Source organism: Nelusetta ayraudi, unplaced genomic scaffold, assembly GCF_046127955.1.
Source record: "Nelusetta ayraudi isolate G7.1 ecotype Tasmania unplaced genomic scaffold, CSIRO-AGI_Nayr_v1 ptg000092l, whole genome shotgun sequence".
Classification (NCBI taxonomy): Eukaryota; Metazoa; Chordata; class Actinopteri; order Tetraodontiformes; family Monacanthidae; genus Nelusetta; species Nelusetta ayraudi.
In genome coordinates, this window is record NW_027466142.1 from 3052120 (window position 1) to 3070762 (window position 18643).

Here is an 18643-nt window from a genome sequence, read left to right on the forward strand (position 1 = left end):
GCGACACCGGTTGTTTTCTTCTTCTTCTTCTTTTTCCTTCTTCTTCTTCTTCTTCTTCTTCTTCTTCTTGTCTTATAAACTGATTGCAACCTCAATTTACACGTGCCTACCGCCACCTACTGAGCCGGAGTATGTAGGACAGGAGCCCAGTTTCATGCTTCATGCTGCATCTTAAAATATTAATAACAGAAAATATTTTTGAGAAATTAATTTTAAAAAAGCGATATTCCATGAAATAACCCAGTGTCATGTAAAGGGAAAAAAACAAAACAACTAAAACCACTCTCTGTATCTGCCACAATCTCCCTCAGTTCCCAATATCCCTGATCAATCCTGATCCTTTGTTGTAAAGTTTTCCTTTCTTCATCATATTTGCTACAAGTTATTATATCATACTCTGCATTTCCCACATTATTACAATATATGCAATCTTGCGAACCCAGCAAGTACCTAGCAAAATTCTACCTCAATCCCAATTTTCTGAATCCTGAAGAGATTGCAAATTTTCATAAATTAAATCCTCCCAAATCAGTTTCACATTCTGCAGTATTACCAACACTGCTGCAGATTCAACACAATTGTATCTTTTATCTTCCATCCAAAAGCATTTCCTTTAAACCTGTTATATTCCCAACATCCATTTTATCTCCACATCGTCTTGATCTATTCTATCTTGATTATACACACCGCAAGTTCCAGTTATTCATGCTGAGATGCAAAACATGTAAATAACAGAGCAGTTGGGGAGTGCATTCATTAGTTTTGTTCGCTTTTTAATGCTAAAGTTTTGCTTATCGTTGTACTAAAACAACTTTTCCCCCCCCAAGTTTCACATTTCTATTCGATTCCCTTGAAATTACGTTTAAGAATACCTTGCTCTGAAACACATGCCAAACCAACCTCCACTTCAACCAAGAGTGTAAAAACAATTCAAAAATACTTTAAATTGCTCATCCTTTGAGTCTTCCAGACAATATTGTGTTAGTGGACTATTTACACTCATCATCAGACACCTGACTTTACTGGTTCTTGCTTTTTGTTTTATTTAAAAACAGATGGTTACAGAAGAAAAAAATAGCAATCTGACGCCACATTTAAAAAAAAATAATCTAAAAACAATATTTGAAAATTCAAAAGCTGAACAATACTGGCATGTTTAAGATACACTGTATATTTTTTTTTTTTACATATTTGTTCTGGGGGGTGAAATCATAACTCGTAAAGTCAAGCCTACAACTCAAGTCACACTTTTCAGTATATAGGTAGCATTTGCTTGTTACACCAAAATAAATATATCAAGGAACATTGCCCATGCAACTTGCTTTATCGAGTCAACGTTTACTATGTATAGTAAAATGTAGATCTATAAATAGGTTTTGTATGTTTTTATTCTGGCATGGAATTCTTACAACAGAGTATCTGAACCACTGCAACTAAATCTGCATTTTTATAATGTACACTTGAAACTAAGAAATGCAACTTCTAACCGTACAGAACTTTATATGGGTTTCACAATGGCTGATGCCTTATTCCAGTCAGTGTGTCTCTGCGGCGGTTTACAGAAAATACGGCGTGGTTGTTCGAGGTGGAATGACTCTTTCAGAGTCTGGCACCGCTCTGAAGAGCTTTGGCTCTCTCGTGTTGACGTCCTTGAAGACCATGATGGAGGCGATGTTCCCGCAGCGGTAGCAGTAGTTGGGAGCCGACCACACGGTGACCAGCTTCTCGTCGAACATGAACTTGTAGCCCTCGTGGACAAGCTGGTGCGCTCTGCAGATCAGCTTCAGGTTGTTGATGTGAACAAACTGCAAACAAGAGGTGGGGGGGGGGGGCAGGCATTTGTTTTTTTGTCATCATACCTCACTGACATGATCACATCTAGGAGAAATAGCTGTTGATGAGTTTTTATGAACTGTTGTCATACTGAAGCTGTCCTGGCAAGTGCAGAAAAATATCAATGGAAACAAATGCAGTCAACCTCCTTTAAAAAAAATAATGATGCTTATCCATTAACAGCTGATTTTGACAAATGGCTTTTGATTTTGTATCAGTGTGTCTCGTCATAGTTTGTACACGTTGTTCATACTTGGGACTATTGAATGGCAAAAGCAAATAGCGCGACTCAATTCAAAATGAATGCAAAGAAATTTGCATTGCATGTCGCTTTTGGGATTTTGCTCCTTTTTCCATCATCTACTGTGAATTGTGACCTTCAACTTGATGGATTTTTTTTTTCTCCCTTTATTGTTTGACACAGACCAAGTGAACCTTTTATTTGGTTGATTTGGTGTCTTACATAAACCATACGTTTCAAATTAGACCTACGTTTACACAGCGGTGCAAAGATTATTTTCAGAAGTCAAAATATTTCTTTTGGTTTTGGAAATATAGTTCAAGGTAATGGAAAAGTAACTGGAAATCACATCTAAAAAGTGTAGAAACCCTGGATTTGTCGTGTGGCTATCAGAACCGAAATGTGCTGGACAAACTCTGGTGAGTCAAACTGATTGAGAGACCAGTAATAACTAAGCCAACAATTCGACAAAATTTAAGTTTTTCTTTTTTTTTTCCCCATTCCATTTCACTTAAATTATGGTGAAATTACAGACATGCGGCGATAAATAAACCTTTGCGTGAGACACGCTAACAGTTCACTTAAAAAAAAAAAAAAAACAACAGCAAAAAAAGAGAATTCTTCTTAAAGGCAGTCCCAACAGACACATTGAACTATTACGCCATGTTAACGGCATTTTCTTGGCCTCTATAATCTTCCGTGCAGTGTTTTCCCACAGACCGACCACAATTTGTGCTGCCACCTGGTGGATAAACTGAGAATCACTGTAGCACAACATTTTAATGACTAGATTACTAGGGGTGTGTGACGAACTCCTGTGCAGTATCACTTGGGGGAGGATTTCCGTCCTCAGCAGGAAAATAATCGTATTGACACCACTCGAGGGTTGGGCAGATAATTGTCAATCAAGGCCCTCGTTCAGGAGGCCCTGCTTTTAATGATGACGATAATGATAATAATATTAATAATAATAATAATAATAATAATAATATATATATATATATATATATACATATACATATATATATATATATATATATATATATATATATATATATATATATACATATATATATATATATATATATATATGTATATATATATATATATATATATATATATATAAACAATAACACATTGAGTGTATTTTATTTTAACTTTTATAATTTCTAGTTTTAGTTTCAAATTGTGGAAAAAAGTTCAACAGTTGAAACGTCATGTCGAGGTTCATGCGTGCAAAATCATAAAAAGGTGCACTGTTTTTGTCCGGCCATATATTTTGTCATTGCAATTTTCTTTAAAGTAATGTTAGAGTATATTCTTGCCCCGGTCTCGTCAACCAAATATCCCAGAACCCAGTATCGTCAAACACTAATGATTTCAATAGTTATTTTACCACTGGCCAGCTAGATGCAAAGTTTGCTGTTTGCAATGCCCTGTATATATATTTGTATAACTAAGAAAAAGGTTTTCAAATTGTTTAGATAAGCTGCACAGCATTGCCTTTTTCCTAACTGTGCCAATGCATTTAAACTCAATCACTTTAGCGTAACTGCTTCTGTACTAAAGAATGATGGTGTGGGCTATGTTCAGTGATATATACTGACTAATTCAGAACGCTGTACTGGGCGTCGTATTTCTTTACTACTTTAAAGCAAAATTGTGCATTCTTAGCAACATTTTTAGTCCTTCAAATTTGACTTGTCGCCTTTCTATTATTTATTTTTTGCTTTCCCGTGCGTGAAATTTTCAAACCTTAACATTTTGAAAATTCAATTTGAACAGACGTATTTGCATGATATTTTAGCTTACACAACATTGTCGATCTCTCCCAAATTCGCTGACCATCTTCTATCAGGCGTTGCTTGGTAGGCCGCACGTACAATGAGGTGCACGGAGCAGGGCGGGCGAAGCGATCAAAATTCAGCCTCTGCGCGTGTGAATGCGTGCGTGTCTGCACTGTGTATGCGCGTGAATGAGAGAGGATACAGAGATACAGGGACACAGTGAACAGCAGCGGCGGCGGCATACAGTATTTTAAATGGCGTCGGGGGCATGAAAGGTGGGGCGAAGCCACACGTTGGCCAATGCGTGGGAAACACTGCACTAATTCACAAGAGCCGGCATTGAGCATGAAGTTGAAGCTCCAATCTCAGCACAGATTGCGATTTACCAGGTTAACGCTCGACAACGTGGAACAAAAGAAAAAAGGCTGACGTGGACTAATCTTATGGAGGAAGGTTAAAAAAAAATATATATATATATATATATATATATATATATATATATATATGTGTACTGTTCCTCACTGCAATCACATCAACAAGGTGTAATTTACCTCATTTGTGACTTTTGCTCCAAACAGCCAGCCAGCTCCTCGAGGGCTGATGGCCCACGTGTCCACATCTTCAGGATCCGACCACACCAGGTCGCAAAACGCTCCTTTGTGAGGGATTTCCTGGTTCCTCTCAATGGTTCGAATTTGGTCCAGGGTCTTAATGTCTGGGGAGAGACCTCCGTGGACACACAGGATCTGTTCATCCAGCAGCTAAAAAACAAACAAACAAAACAAAACATTTTTGACAGCGTACAGTACATTTCTGCCTGTCTTGAAATTGAGTAACATGGGACCAACAACCCCACACTGTTCCGTCTTTGACATGCAAAGTGGTGCAAACAACGGCTGAAAAACATACAGATATAAAACAAAGAGCGCTTGACGCAAAGCCCCAAGGAAACCCAATCTAGTGTGCAAACGCTCTCAGGAAGACATTGAGCCTGCTTTTTTTTGAGTTAGAGGAACTTAACATACAGTACTGCTTCACTTGAGTACTTACAGCTGCAACTGTTAACATATCAAACACCTTCGTGCAATAACGCCAGGCATTTGCATTCCCATACTTGGTCTGACACTCATCTGCAAGACAAAAGTGCATGGGCTGACTTTAGACAGAGGGGGGGACAGGGGATTCAGAGAGGCAAATCAGATGGTCCTGGTTAAGTTTCACCATAAAAGCCATAAACTTGGGTAATCTGTCGGCTCTCGTGGTTCCCACGCAAGAGTGTAATACGGTCCGGCCACTTGGCTTTCAGCACCAAAAGGTAGGTGAAGGTCTCCAAGCTGTAGTACCCTCGGTCGACAAAGTCCCCCTGATGAAAAAAATCAAATTGCAAATTCACCCAGACGTTTACAAATCAAATCAAGTGGATTAGATCAGCGCTAAATTGAAGGTGATTTGACCGTTACAAACCATGAAAATGTAGTTTGTGTCTGGGACCTGGCCACCGGTCCGGAACAGTTCACAGAGATCATAGAACTGGAGACGAGGAGACACAAGGACACAAGGAGATAAGACTGCAATGCAAATGTCACAAGTAAATGATTTGACTTTGTATCATACGCTCCTGATAAGAATTTGAAAATCGGTTGAAAAATGGCAAGAATTTACGTTTTGTGTCGTTCAAATCTGAAAGGTTCAGAGTCTAATATTTGGAAGAAACAGCGACATCAAGTGGTTAGACTTTGAATTGTGGCGCTCTTTTACTTATGTCCCTTTAGAGACTCCATACCTTCCCTCTCCCGAGCTTGCCAGTGGGCTTGCGAGCACAAACCTGGATAACTTTGTGTGTATGGAAAACTATTACACTGAAAATAAGCTTTTCAAAAATGACTCGGGGCGACACGGTGGCGCAGTGGTTAGCGCTGCCGCCTCACAGCAAGAAGGTCGTGGGTTCGATTCCAGAGCTGAGACCTTGCTGTGTGGAGTTTGCATGTTCTCCCTGTGTCTGCGTGGGTTCTCTCCGGGTTCTCCAGCTTCCTCCCACACTCTAAAAACATGCATGTGAGGTCAATTGAACACACTAAATTGTCCGTAGGTGTGCATGTGAGTGTGAATGGTTGTTTGTTTCTATGTGGCCCTGCGATGAACTGGCAACTTGTCCAGGGTGTCACCCTGCCTTCGACCTATGACAGCTGGGATAGGCTCCAGCAGACCCCCGTGACCCTGAGCTCGGGAAGAAGCGGGTATGGAAAATGAATGAATGAAAAATGACTTGTGGATCATTTCAACAACAACAAAAAACACTGAATGCACAAATTTTGGCTTATAATGGCTAAGGTCTAAATCTTTTTATCAATTGATGAGCAGCCTATTTCAGTTCAATTGCTTTTTGCTTACACAACGTTTTTTGTCCTCAATTCCATTTCTCCTTTTAGCATCTTTGAAACTCGACTTAGTACCGTCTTAAGATCCAAAAATGTAAAAGGTAAATTCTTGCATTTTTCCAACTTCTTAAAATTGTACGTTGCCATAGGGTTTCTGTGCCCCTGATGTTTACCTGTCCATGTATATCCCCACATACTGTCACAGGAGTTGAAACAGGTTGAACGTTGGACTCTTCCAGCAGCAAGTCGCACACATAGTCACATAACCTCTGCAAAGAGAAAATCAGCAGGCATCGGCCACAAAACTTGACAAAAATCTTATATTGCAATAGTTCATCCACTTTCTACAGATAAAACAACGAAGGCAAAGGACAGTTACCATCACTCATCAAAATTCAGGAAAGCCAATGGTCAATAAAAGAGATTTTTCAATTTCAGTGGGATGCCTGGTTTAATGAAGCTAAGAAGAATAAGAATAACCTTAATAATAATCTTTCAAATTTCACAACGGTTTTAAAGAAACTGCAGGGCACCAGTTTCAAGGTGATGCAGCTGACAAAATTAATGACATTCATGATCATAGCCAACAAGTCATCAGAGAGGGGAAGGGGCCTTGCTACACAATTCTGCTCAAGGTCCAAAGCGGGTCAGGATCGGCACAGAGGAAAGCACAAATTCTTAAATTACTGTGCCATTCACTCAATGCGTCTCCACAACAACATACTGAAGCGCCACAGAGATAGGGGGGGAAAAAAATGGAGTATAGTTTTGGTAAAATAAAAATTACCTGCTGACCTCAACTGGGGGCATAGTTGGCAGGGGTTGGAAGGAACACATTGAGGACCCACAGTGCTGAAGCCATAGAGGTAATTAAACAAGTCTGCAGCGGTGGAGTCCGAGTGTGAGACTGACTGTGCTTTAAAAGGAATGCCAGCCTGTTTTCCTCCTAAGGTTCCTCCCAGGATATCAGCTTTGTGTGTATCTACACAGGCCCAGGTTTCACACTGAGTGAGTATCGATAAATTAAGAGACTATATTGTCATTATTAGGCTTTTTTTTTTTTTTTTTTTTTTTTTAATGTATGTATATATATATATATTTGGTCGATGGTGTGCCATGAGATTTTTTCATGGCACACTGGTATGATTCATAATTTTTATGGAATTGGTGGAGAAGCGGAAAGACATGTCTGTAGGGACTGAGCGGCACACAATTTCCGAACCAAGAAGGAATGAAACACAATTTCCATGAACGCTCCTAATCTTCACTCTTTCTTTTTCTATTAATGGCCACACAGCCAAGCTGGTGGAATTTGTTTTCAGGACAGCTTGATGCAGGTTCCAACGTTCAAACACAATATAGATATACATCGACACAAAAACACATTCAAACAAACACAAAGGCAATGCATAACCCCCCCCCTCAGTGTTTGGAGTTCAAAATGTTAATTGCATTTGGTGAAATAACTGTCCCTTTCCCTAACACTGAACTGCAGGACTACCTATTCCAATGCCTTTGGTAAATTAAGATTAAGTGTGGCAGGAGACCCTGATGGTTGGTGAGAATATCCACATAAAGCCACTCTTAACATAAAGACATAATTCAATATTTTTTGACAATAAATAAACTCACAAATAATCCCCCCCACACTAAGTGACGTGTAAAACCAATTTGATGACTAAATTTGGCTATTAAATTTTATTTTCTATCTCTTTTCGGTATTGCATATCGAGGATGGCTGTCTTCTTTTTTTTTCTAACCCTACAGCGAAGGCATACTTGAAATATATTGAGGCATTTTTAAGAAAACTGCCATTTGAGTATTACAATAAAATGTGGTCTCCTAAATTAAACAGTTAACAGCTGCACAACGACACTAGCAGCATCATCCACATCTTTGACTGCAAAATTCGAATTATAGCTGCAATTTCCTTGCGAGCATATATGCACATATATATTATAGTTTTCTTGCTGAGGTTATTTTTTTGTTTCTTAAAAAAAAAATACAGGGACAACTGCCAGAGAAAATGTGATTGTATGTGTCACATACTTGGCGAAAAACGCTTATTTGAATTCGGATTATTATGAACGAGTCCATGGTTCGTCGATCAGTGTTTGCACCTCTGCCTTTAATAAAATTAGGCTACACTGTTTTATCAACATTCAAGTGTCATCCCATGACCTGTCGTAACAGTGATATGATTTCAATTGCACCCGAGGGGAGTGTTTGTCTGCGCTAGCAAAGATCTCCACTTACTTCCTTGTAAACAGGCTAACGTTGCCAGTTAGCCCGAGCTACCGATATCAAATGGCGCTGCTTTATTGAAAATCAGTAGTGATGCTTCTTAGTACTGTAATATCAAGACATTTCCAGACAGAACAGAAAGCAGCACTCACCTTCAGATCATTCTCTGGGAGGTATTTACACTGTTTTGCAATCTCCGCATATTTATCTAAATCCAGTGGCGCCATTACTATGGCAAACTCGCAGTCAAGTATAACTTCCGGTAGCGATGGGAAATTATTGCACTCTTCGAAGATTCATCACCAAAAGTACGTTGTGAGTGGGTTTTTTTTAAAACTGGCAAGTTTGAGAAAAACTGGAAAGCAAAGTCTGGACAATAAATTCCAAATATGGCTAGAAATACTATAAAGTAGTTTAAAGGTCCAGCGTGAAAAATCTGGCCTGGGCAAAAAACAGGTTACTTTTAATTCCCAATAGACCACAAGACAAGCAGTTCTTACACTTTATTTTGAGTAAACAGCACAATCAAATTGTTCAGTTAAAATATAAGATTTAAGATCTCCAGAGCAATTTCATGAAGAGGAGGACTCCAATACCTGGGATCAGCTGGCTAAATAGACCAGATTTAAACCCAAGTACATAATTCGAATAAACAAATAAGTCACATAAAATCAGTAAACTGTAAAAACACACCTTAAATAACAGTTCAAAAGAAAATAAATAATCCAATACATAAAGTCCAACCACTGCCAGCTGTGACATAGACTTGCAGTACAATGAAAGTAATTTGGTTGTCCTACCCTCAGAACAGTTCTTATTTATAAGAACATACATAGAGCAAGGGTCTTGCTCTTTGTTAGCTGCAATCTTGCAACACCATATTTGTAAGGCAGCCGGTGTGGACAATCCAGCTGCCTGGCAGCGTGTATTGTATTCAGGGTGAACGCTTGTGTCCTTAAATGACCCAACAAAGAAGAAAATGGATGAGGTATCCAGGTTTGTGTGCGCAGGCCACCATAGTTCACTGGAAAACTTGAGAGAGGGAGACAGAGTGAAAGAGCACTGAAATCTAAAATGTAATCACTTGGTGTTGCTGTTTATTCGACTAACTAAGAAGCTATACTTTTTTTTTTTTTTTTTTTGATTGGTGGAGTGCCATGGGGTTTATTCAATGTAAAGAGTGCTCAAAAAGTTTGAGAAAACACTGCCTCAAATTACCACAGATTTTGTGTGAGTATGCAGGAACATGTGGGTTAAGTGTGGATGATCTTGTATATAGGCTTTTAAACAACTGATAACACTTTGTGTTATGGCATAAAAGTCTCCAATAAACGGAAAACCAGAGGCGGGCCGTGCATTTGATGCGTAGGTCATCAGTGACGTAGTCCACCCTAAATTAATACACCTCAAAATATCCTCAATATGACACTACGGCTCAGGAATACATTCAGAATGACACTGCACATTACATGACAAATTCAAAATCAGATGGCATTGATTTACTTCCACACTAGTCAAGCCAAACTTAGTTTCTGTAGCATTTAAATCACAATAATGACTTAGGTAACTAAGACCACTGATACTGTCAAGATATACTTTAAATTCAATTTTAAGAGATTCCTCAGAAAAGTTCACAAGTCACCCAACAGTACTCTTGTCCAAACTGGGCCAATAAACTGCACATTGGCTGCAATTTGTATGAGAGACCAACAAGACGATAATGAAACCAACTATTGAACTATTAGTTATTAAACAATGCAACATCTTGGTGCAGCTGCTGCGTCAATGCACCCCGTTATTTACATTTTAAATTGTAGATGATTTGGTTGAGTTCAGTCATGAGAGGTTTTCAGGGCTCATCCAATTACAGGACGTGTATGTGTGAAGTTCACCGTAAAGACAGCTAGCTGGCCTCAGCATCGCATATTCGAGATCTGATTGGCTATTGCAACCGACGGTGGTCCTTTCACTTACAGCCAATGTCGATTCTGAAGGCCTTACGAAGATTTCGTGGAATCTGACGACACAAGCTAGCTGAAATGTGATTGGATATAATCTATATGCAACGCAACCAAGTGGATATTATACGACGTTAAAAGAACAGGCTATGGAGAATAAGTTTATTATCAGATGCTTGCTGCCCCTGATGGCAGCAAGCATCTGAAAAGTTGCAGTGGATCAATGCATTTACAGTAATCTTTGATTGTGCCAGTCAAAAGGATCAAAACAAAACAAAAACATTTCAATTTGCAGTCAGAGTTTATGTTCACTCAAACCTTTATTTTGAGAAGCTTTCTTGACTCATTACCAATGACTTATAGTGACTTTCTTTTTTTAGACAAAAATATTAACTCCAATTTCTTTGCTCGTGTTCAACTTAAGTTATTTATTTATTTATTTTGCTTTAATCTATTCGTCTCCATTTTCACCCATTGAGAAATCAGTTCTCCTTCCATCTTCCTGGCCTTGATCACAGATTCTGGATCGGCATCATTGGACCCTCTGCATATAGAAAAAAACAATTTTTAGATTAAACTTTATTTGAAAGTTAAGCACTGCTCTGATGTTCAGCAGAAAACCGTACCTCAGATCCAGATGATGGGCACCCCCAGCAATGTTAACAGCTATTAAAGATGAGCTCAAGGACTTGCGGACCTAAACACCAGAGTGTTGATTGAGTCAGACTGTAAGCAGTGACTTTATTCAGCAGCTCTCAAACAGCTCAGTTACTTACCCCACCATTTGCCCATGGATCCAGATCTCCATTTGAGAAAATTATGTTGCTGGCTGCAGAGAGGGCTAAAAAAAAAAAAAAAAAAAATGGATATCCATGAATTACATATAAATATGAACTACACTGCTGATAGTAATAATAATAATAATGATGTATATTAAAAAAAAAACTAGAGGAACACTTTTTAATCAGAGTAGCAAAGGGGGTTGTTAATCAGGTTCAGCTGCTTTGTTGTTAATGAAATAACCTAACACTGGACAAAAAAAAAATCAGTGCAGAGTTCAGAGTGTTTGAAGAGAAAACATGAGAGTCACATTTCAGTTGGGCTCCCCATGTCTGTTGCTTTGGGAAGGCATAAACTGCTAGTATGTGGATTGTGTTAGCGCACAAATGCAGTTGTGGTCCTTTGTTATTTGTATGTTTGAGTGAGCTACTGTTAGCCAGAAATTAGCATATACTTCCCCGACTCGTCTTGCGTTGCATGTGTGATTAATAATGTAACACTGAAGTGTCAGTCCGTATATTTGCTGTATATGGAGTGAAACTGATAAATGCACATATTTCATTTCTGTTATTGCAGTTTCACAAATGTTTCACAAATGTTGAAAGTAAAATCACTAACAGCCAACAGTTTCTACTGAAGCCATTTATGTTTATCTCTCTGTACAACCCAAGTAGTCACAATTAGCTGAGGGCAGAAAAATCAGGATGATCCAAGATTTTTTTCCTCCCACATAGAACATCTGATGCATTTTCAAAGTGTTCCCCTGATTTTCTGAGCTGTGTACATGTATGTGCATACATATGAGACGTTGATCTGACATCGAACATATACAGAACTTGGTATCACCCAGTCATCCTTCTTACCGTCACCCCAGTACTGGACTTTGAGCCACTTTGGTTTCGGAACGACAGACCAACGTTTAAGGCAGTACTGCATCCGCTCTTTCTCAGTAAAGGCCATTGGAGGAAACATGTCCGTCACATTGTTGCTCTCATAACACAGATTGACCTCAGTGCAAGCCTGAAACCATAACACAGACAAGGTAAGGATTTGGACGTGAAGTAATCACATAAACTCAACAACTTCATTTGTCCTAACGGCAATTCAGTCTGACATATGTGGTATATGTGCTCAGCAGTTGATAATGCCAGTGGCAGCACTCAGATGCCCTGCTGTGTCTCCCCAAGTGCCAAGTGCAGCCAATCCGTGGATTCAGCTGACCCGTCCAGCTTGAAGTGGGCTTCTAAGTCTCCGCTCATCATCCACGTCAGAGTCCCAAAGCCGAGCTTTAGGAAAAGCCAGGAGACACATTTACTGTTCAAGTCCCCTGCAAACATTTGCTTCCAATCCATCCACTTTGTTCCTGATTGACTGAACATTCGTAAGTTCACAGGCAGTGGAGGGGAGCCTGACGCGGCTGAGCTTTCTCAGTCCCCTCCAAGTTGCAGCGGGAGTCCCGACTAACTGAAATCGTATTTGAATGACTTGATGCACGAGCAACTCGGCAGATATTTTAGTCAGCACATTTCCCACAGTGAAGAACCACAGTGACAGCAGAAACTCTGAAAATGCCACGACTGCCGTTTGAACCCATCCGGCAGAAAAAGTGCCAACACATGCAAGAATGCACCAAACTGCACCCTAAGGAGCTGGGAATCCACATGCCACTCATACAGACAACACAACACGCCTTAGTGATTGGCCTTGATGTGAACAATGGTTATGGGACAGTGGTCTTGAAATGTTTAACATCAAAGTGCGCTCACTGACATCATTTTTTTTTTTGTTCATGTTACTGCACAAAACAGAAGTGGGATATTGTAAATAATGGACAAGCATATATTTCAAAGACAATGGTTTGCTATCGGAGCTTAACGTCTGTAATGGTAGTTACAGCAGTATAAAATAGAAATAAAAAAAATGGATCAGTCGCAGTGGACACATGAAGAAGAAAATATGTTGACTTACAAAATTTGTTTTTTTTTCATTTGCACTTTCCATTTTTACAAAATATTAGAGGGACACATTTTCATTTAAGTCTCTAATAATGATCATATAATGAAAATAGCACCTACCTGGTAATCCCAGGCCAAGCTGTCAAAACCCAATCCACATCCAGTGGGATCGGCACATTGCACATATAGGGTATACAAGTCGAAACAGGGGAGCTTGCCAGTAGAGTTGTAAAGGATCCCTGCAGGACAGAAATTGCGTCGCAATTAAGAAATGATGGAAGTGTATTATTGATCAACTGGGCCATGACAGAATTCAGTGTCAAATTATGCAAGGCCAAGACGATTCTTCCATGTACCTGCAGTGTCTCGGAGGTTTGCCAGCAGGTCAGGTCCACCCATCATGGTTTCACACGCTACCTAAAGAACAATGCCATGTTGGGTATTTATTGGTAAAAAAAAAACCCAAAGAAAACATCTGCAACAATTTCTTTTTGCACAGAAATAATTAGGTCTACATTTGTCTTTGTTTCAGAAATGTGTTCAAACTCAAAAGGTCCAACATGTTATATGGGAAGGAGCACTGAAACCCTAAAACACCTGATTTAATAACTAACAGTTTCACTTGAAGTCACTTCTGAGTCTTTATTGTAAATATAATATTTATTTATAATATTTATGTGAATGTGGTGTAGGCCGGTGTTTCTCAACTGGTGGGTCGCGACCCAATAGTGTGTCACAGGGCTGTTTTGCTTGGGTCGCGGCTACATGGGCAGTTTCCCTTTTGTTTTGTTTTGTTGTTTTTTAATAAATAAATAAATAAAAGTTTATTTATTTATTGTTTTTTTTTAAGGGATTTTTAATATATGGGTCTCGACTTCATGATAAGAAAAAAAATGTGGGTCCTGAGACTCCACTGGTTAAGACCACTGGTCGTCTAGGCCGATGGCTAGTTTAAAAAGTAGCATTTCTTGAACAGTATCAGACTTAATTTGAGTACAGTTCACCTTGACAGGGTTTGCAGGCATGTTGCCCATAAAGTGAGTGCTGTAGGGGTAATCCAGCATGGCCATCATAGTGAAGGCATTCCTTAGCAGGCCGTTCAGCTGGTGGATGTCTTCAGCAGATGATGGGACACTGCACAGGGAGAGGGCTGACTGAATGCGCCTATATTCTGAGAACATCAACAATGGATGGTTTACATTTAGGCAGCAATGAAATTCTTCCTTTTGTGGAATGTTAAACCACTGGAGAGACATTCTTGAAAACAGAAAAAAGGCCTTAATATTAAGTCAAACATTTTTATTTATTTATTTTGGCATTTTTCAAGTTGGCACTGCACAAAGACTCACCTTGTTTTTCAGCTAATTCTTTCAGCTGATGGAAGGCTCCTCTCACAGCGTTTCTGCATTCTGAGGCCACATTCTCAAAATCCTTTCACAGAGGGTCAAAAGCAATTATTCTATTAAATCACACGTGACTTGCCCTTACTTTGTACTTGATCAATTACTCATAATGTTGGCTATGACAAAAGAAGTACTTCAATGAACCCACTGTGGTCACATCTTTGAAGAACTGCCGAGAATCTCCCAGGCCAGCAGTGGACAATATGGGGGCACTGGCAGCCAGGGCGCCGGCCACAATGTTTGGGTACTTGAGTCTCATATAGACGGACAACATTCCACCGTAACTGAGGGACACCAACAAATAGAGAAGACAAGATCTAACGAAGAACCAAATCACTGCTATTCTTGCAAACTGGTAAAAGAAACATTGTCAAAACCCAATATTTTGATGAAAGCTAGCCAAAATATCAGACACAGTATTTGACATACAGTACTACAGTTCTATATACATAGTAAATGTAGTCACAACCCACCTCGGAAGGTCTTAACAAAATAAAGGAAATTGAAGTTAAAGGGAATAAATAAGTTATTTATTATCAATGAAACAATGAAAGAGCCACATGGTGTGAGCATCAGTAAAGTCAGTGGTGTATTTAACCGTAAGGTGGGTTTATAATATAGAAACTGAAAACACATTATGACGTTCGCCTTGGAAAAAAAACTGGCTCCATTTGAGAGGCAGTATTTCGCTTGGACTCAGTCCCATTTAAAGAAAAAGAGAAAACACAACAGGGTCCCTCTGATTGGTCTCCAAACATTTGAGGTCATCATCATCATCGTTTTCTATTTCTGGCTGTATGGCGGTGTAAATTTGCATTGTGCACAACAGTGTTTAGGCTACGCAGTCAAAGAAGTCAACTGGTTTTCCATTAACAAATGCACACAGAAAAACTTCATTGGGGTGGAGGGAAAGTCCCGTTTTCGGTCTCAATCGTCACACTCAAATCAACAGTTTTAATCTCAGAGGTTCCTACCTGCCACCAAAGACAATGACGGGACAGTTCTCGGCTTCTAGCTGCTCCTTCAGCTCAGTGATCATAACGGCGTAATCTGCAAGCGCCTGCTCCACAGTCAACAGGCCTATCTGAGGGACAGTGAAGGAGTCTTTGCCAAAAGGCAGAGATTTGCCATAGTACCTCTAAAAAGGTAAAAGAAAGCAAAAAGTCAAAAAGGACAGAGTCATGGCTGCAGAGAAGAACGTACGTTGCAGTGCTAAAGCAGCAGACAGGCGTGACAAAATGCTGTCAGGTAGTAAGGATTGTTTTAATCATGAATATAAGTTAACAAAATGCAAGGGATGAACTTTACTGAATAATTGTTTCTAAATATCATTGAGAACATTTTAGCGGATAGGAATGAGTCATGCATAAAATGCACATGCTGTACTTAATGAGTTTTGCATCAGTGTTCCCATACATGTTCTGCAAAGATGACCAAGGCTTCCTGCTCGGCTGCTAACTGTGTGATAAATCCAGAGTTGAGGGCAAAGGCCCAGATGTCTCCTTCATTTCCAGTGTAGAAGAAAATAGGACCTTTGCCTTTATTCCAGTATTGGTCTGGCAATAGGAAAAAGCAAAGCATCGTCAGTTTTTTTGTTTATTTGTTTGTTTGTTTGTTTTAGAACTTTTTGAAACATTTAAAGTGGAAAATGGGCTTCACCTGTGATCAGGTAACGCTGGTCGAACGTTGTATTCCAGCTGTTGAAGTTGAAGTGGTCAAGCGTCTGACTGAAATATTTCTCTGTGAATGCTGGGTCCGACTTGTAGCCATGCCTATGAGACTACAACAACAAAGACACAGCAACAGAATTTGTTGGGTCCGAGTGCGACTGCGTCAGAGTCCGTTCAGAGTGATCTCGGATCCTGATTACAGACATCAATGGTCACCTGTGAAGTTTTCCCCTCAGCAAGCAAATCATACAGAATTTATTTTTGTTGTCGACACAACTGTTGGTATTTACTCGGGTTGGGATCTACATGAGGAGGACGCCGTTTTACGTCACCTTAGGGCTGATAATGTGCACAAGAAATGCGCAACATTTTATCTTGTCAAATAGGGGAACTATGTACTGACGTCAACGCAGCCACATTTTATTTTATATTTTCCCCTGCACTCGCACACTGATCGCGCCACACACAGACAAGTAGCGGAAAAGTGCCCAAACTTTCACGACGTAACGTGATAGTTTCGTGTACGTGAACATTTTTTTTTTTTTTTTTACTAAAGATCGTGATAGTATCAATGCAAAAACGTGGGGAAGTTATCACATAAAAACGTTAATAACGTGATAGTTTTCACGTTTTATAAACTATCACATAAAAACGTCGAACTTTAACCAAAACTTGTTACGCTAACAACTGGAAGGCGAAACGACACCTTACCTGATGATGTCTGTATGCCGACCCCTGTGGGACCTCGGCACAAAACACAATCACCGTTAGCAACCAAAAAATCTTACTCATGTTTCAGCCGCTACCATCAAAACAATGAATACAGGACCGCCCAAGCATTTCAGCTAGGGGCCATCGTCTACTTCCTGGTTACGTGATTTCGCAATCTACGGATTCCGAGTTTGGACAAAAGTCTTCTTCACAGAGAATCGTTCCCCCCAACTGATTAAATATCAAACAAGCAAAGTACACATACTAAATTTAAATCATTAACAACCTTAAATCTTTCTTATAATGTCTGTAGCCTGAAGAAACTTAAATAAATAGTTTTTTTTATAATTCTCCTTATTATTTTATAACTCCCTTTTTCTAACTCTATTCTGAGTAAAATTTTCTCGGTTGAAAATACTTTTGCCCTTACCATTGCTGCCTTCAGTGCTCTTCTTTCCTTGCCATATCTTCCACACTCCAGTATTGCATGTTGTACCAATTACATTTCCCCACAGTGTTCACATTTCCCATCTACATTTCCAGATATCTTATGTTGTGTCCCATTTAAGCTAGTATGTCCAATCCTCAACCGTGTTAACTCTGGTTTCTTCCCCAGGCCCTCTTCCCACACCTCCAAACCTGTTTTTTTCATTGTGAAAGTATTTAAGTCCAACTGTATCGTGTACCTCCTTGTTGTAATTGCCTCTTTATGATTGTTTGACCCTCTCTTTTTTAAACCTAACCAAACTTGAATGTCCTCTTTTGGAAATCGTAGTGACTGCATAGCTGAAATATCCACATCCTCGCTCCTTTCTATCCAACATGAGCAGGAGGAACCTACACATAACTCACTTCCAGCCCTCTTTTCTGAATTCTAAACATGATTTTATATATTTCAAATATTAACTCTAACCTAGGCTCAAAACAAGTTAATAATTCCACCCAGAGCTCCAAGGAATTGAGCGAACCATGCTTCTTCTCCTTTGGTTTCGGCAGACCAAGGTATATTGCTGCCCTTTGCAGTTTCCGTGTGATTTCTGTTAGTGTTTACTCATATACTGTTGTATATTCAAATGGAGTGAGGGCACTGCAACAGCTTCTTCATTTGGTCCCAGGCTTCTAGATACTGCAATGTATATAGGTTTAAAAAAAAAAAGTCTCTCCAGCTGCTGCTCGATCTCTCAAACGTTTCCTTCTATGAGATGAGTATCTTTTGCGATATGAAACCACATGTGACGCCGTCTCTGATTCTTCACACTCACATTGACCAGCTTGCTGCAAAAAACATCTCTCCAGCTTTTTTTCTTTGTCTCTTTTATGGCCCTTCTGGCTCTGGCCCTCATCATCTTTCACTCAATTGCATAGCTTTCTTTCCATCCCTTTTTAGTTTTGTGTAGCTTTGTTCCTGGCATGAAGAGCTTTATTACACTCTTCATTCCACCAATGCGCCATCAAGCCTCTTCTAGGGCCCCTTTTCTTAGGGATTACTTCTACTGGTACTGACCATACACATTTTAGTTTCCTATATACCATGTTCACTGTCTATCAAGCACATTTCTTCATTTAATTTTTACTCATACTTCATCCAATTATTTGCGTTTCAAAAAGAAACAAAGCTAATTGTCTGTCTGCTAAAATATGGCAGCAGACTTGGGGAAAACCATTAATGAGGGGAAGACCACA

General features: G+C 39.5%; 2 protein-coding genes across 2 annotated transcripts; both read right to left on the minus strand.

Annotated features, from left to right (window-relative positions):
• Positions 1 to 1171: 1171 nt before the first annotated feature.
• On the minus strand, positions 1172 to 8782 carry LOC142902152 (serine/threonine-protein phosphatase 6 catalytic subunit). Its single transcript, XM_076047005.1, has 7 exons — positions 8636 to 8782; positions 6413 to 6508; positions 5326 to 5391; positions 5083 to 5224; positions 4912 to 4991; positions 4413 to 4622; positions 1172 to 1805 (listed from the first exon to the last, which is right to left on the minus strand). Exons 1-7 carry the CDS (start codon positions 8708 to 8710, stop codon positions 1557 to 1559), a joined length of 918 nt encoding a protein of 305 aa, XP_075903120.1. The 5' UTR covers positions 8711 to 8782; the 3' UTR covers positions 1172 to 1556.
• Positions 8783 to 10589: 1807 nt separating this feature from the next.
• Positions 10590 to 17106, minus strand: dpp7 (dipeptidyl-peptidase 7). Its single transcript, XM_076047072.1, has 13 exons — positions 16961 to 17106; positions 16239 to 16359; positions 15996 to 16135; positions 15554 to 15717; positions 14728 to 14863; positions 14526 to 14607; positions 14181 to 14347; positions 13533 to 13593; positions 13297 to 13415; positions 12085 to 12241; positions 11218 to 11282; positions 11068 to 11138; positions 10590 to 10985 (listed from the first exon to the last, which is right to left on the minus strand). The coding sequence occupies exons 1-13, from the start codon at positions 17039 to 17041 to the stop codon at positions 10874 to 10876; spliced, it is 1476 nt and encodes a 491-aa protein (XP_075903187.1). The 5' UTR covers positions 17042 to 17106; the 3' UTR covers positions 10590 to 10873.
• Between the last annotated feature and the right edge of the window lie 1537 nt (positions 17107 to 18643).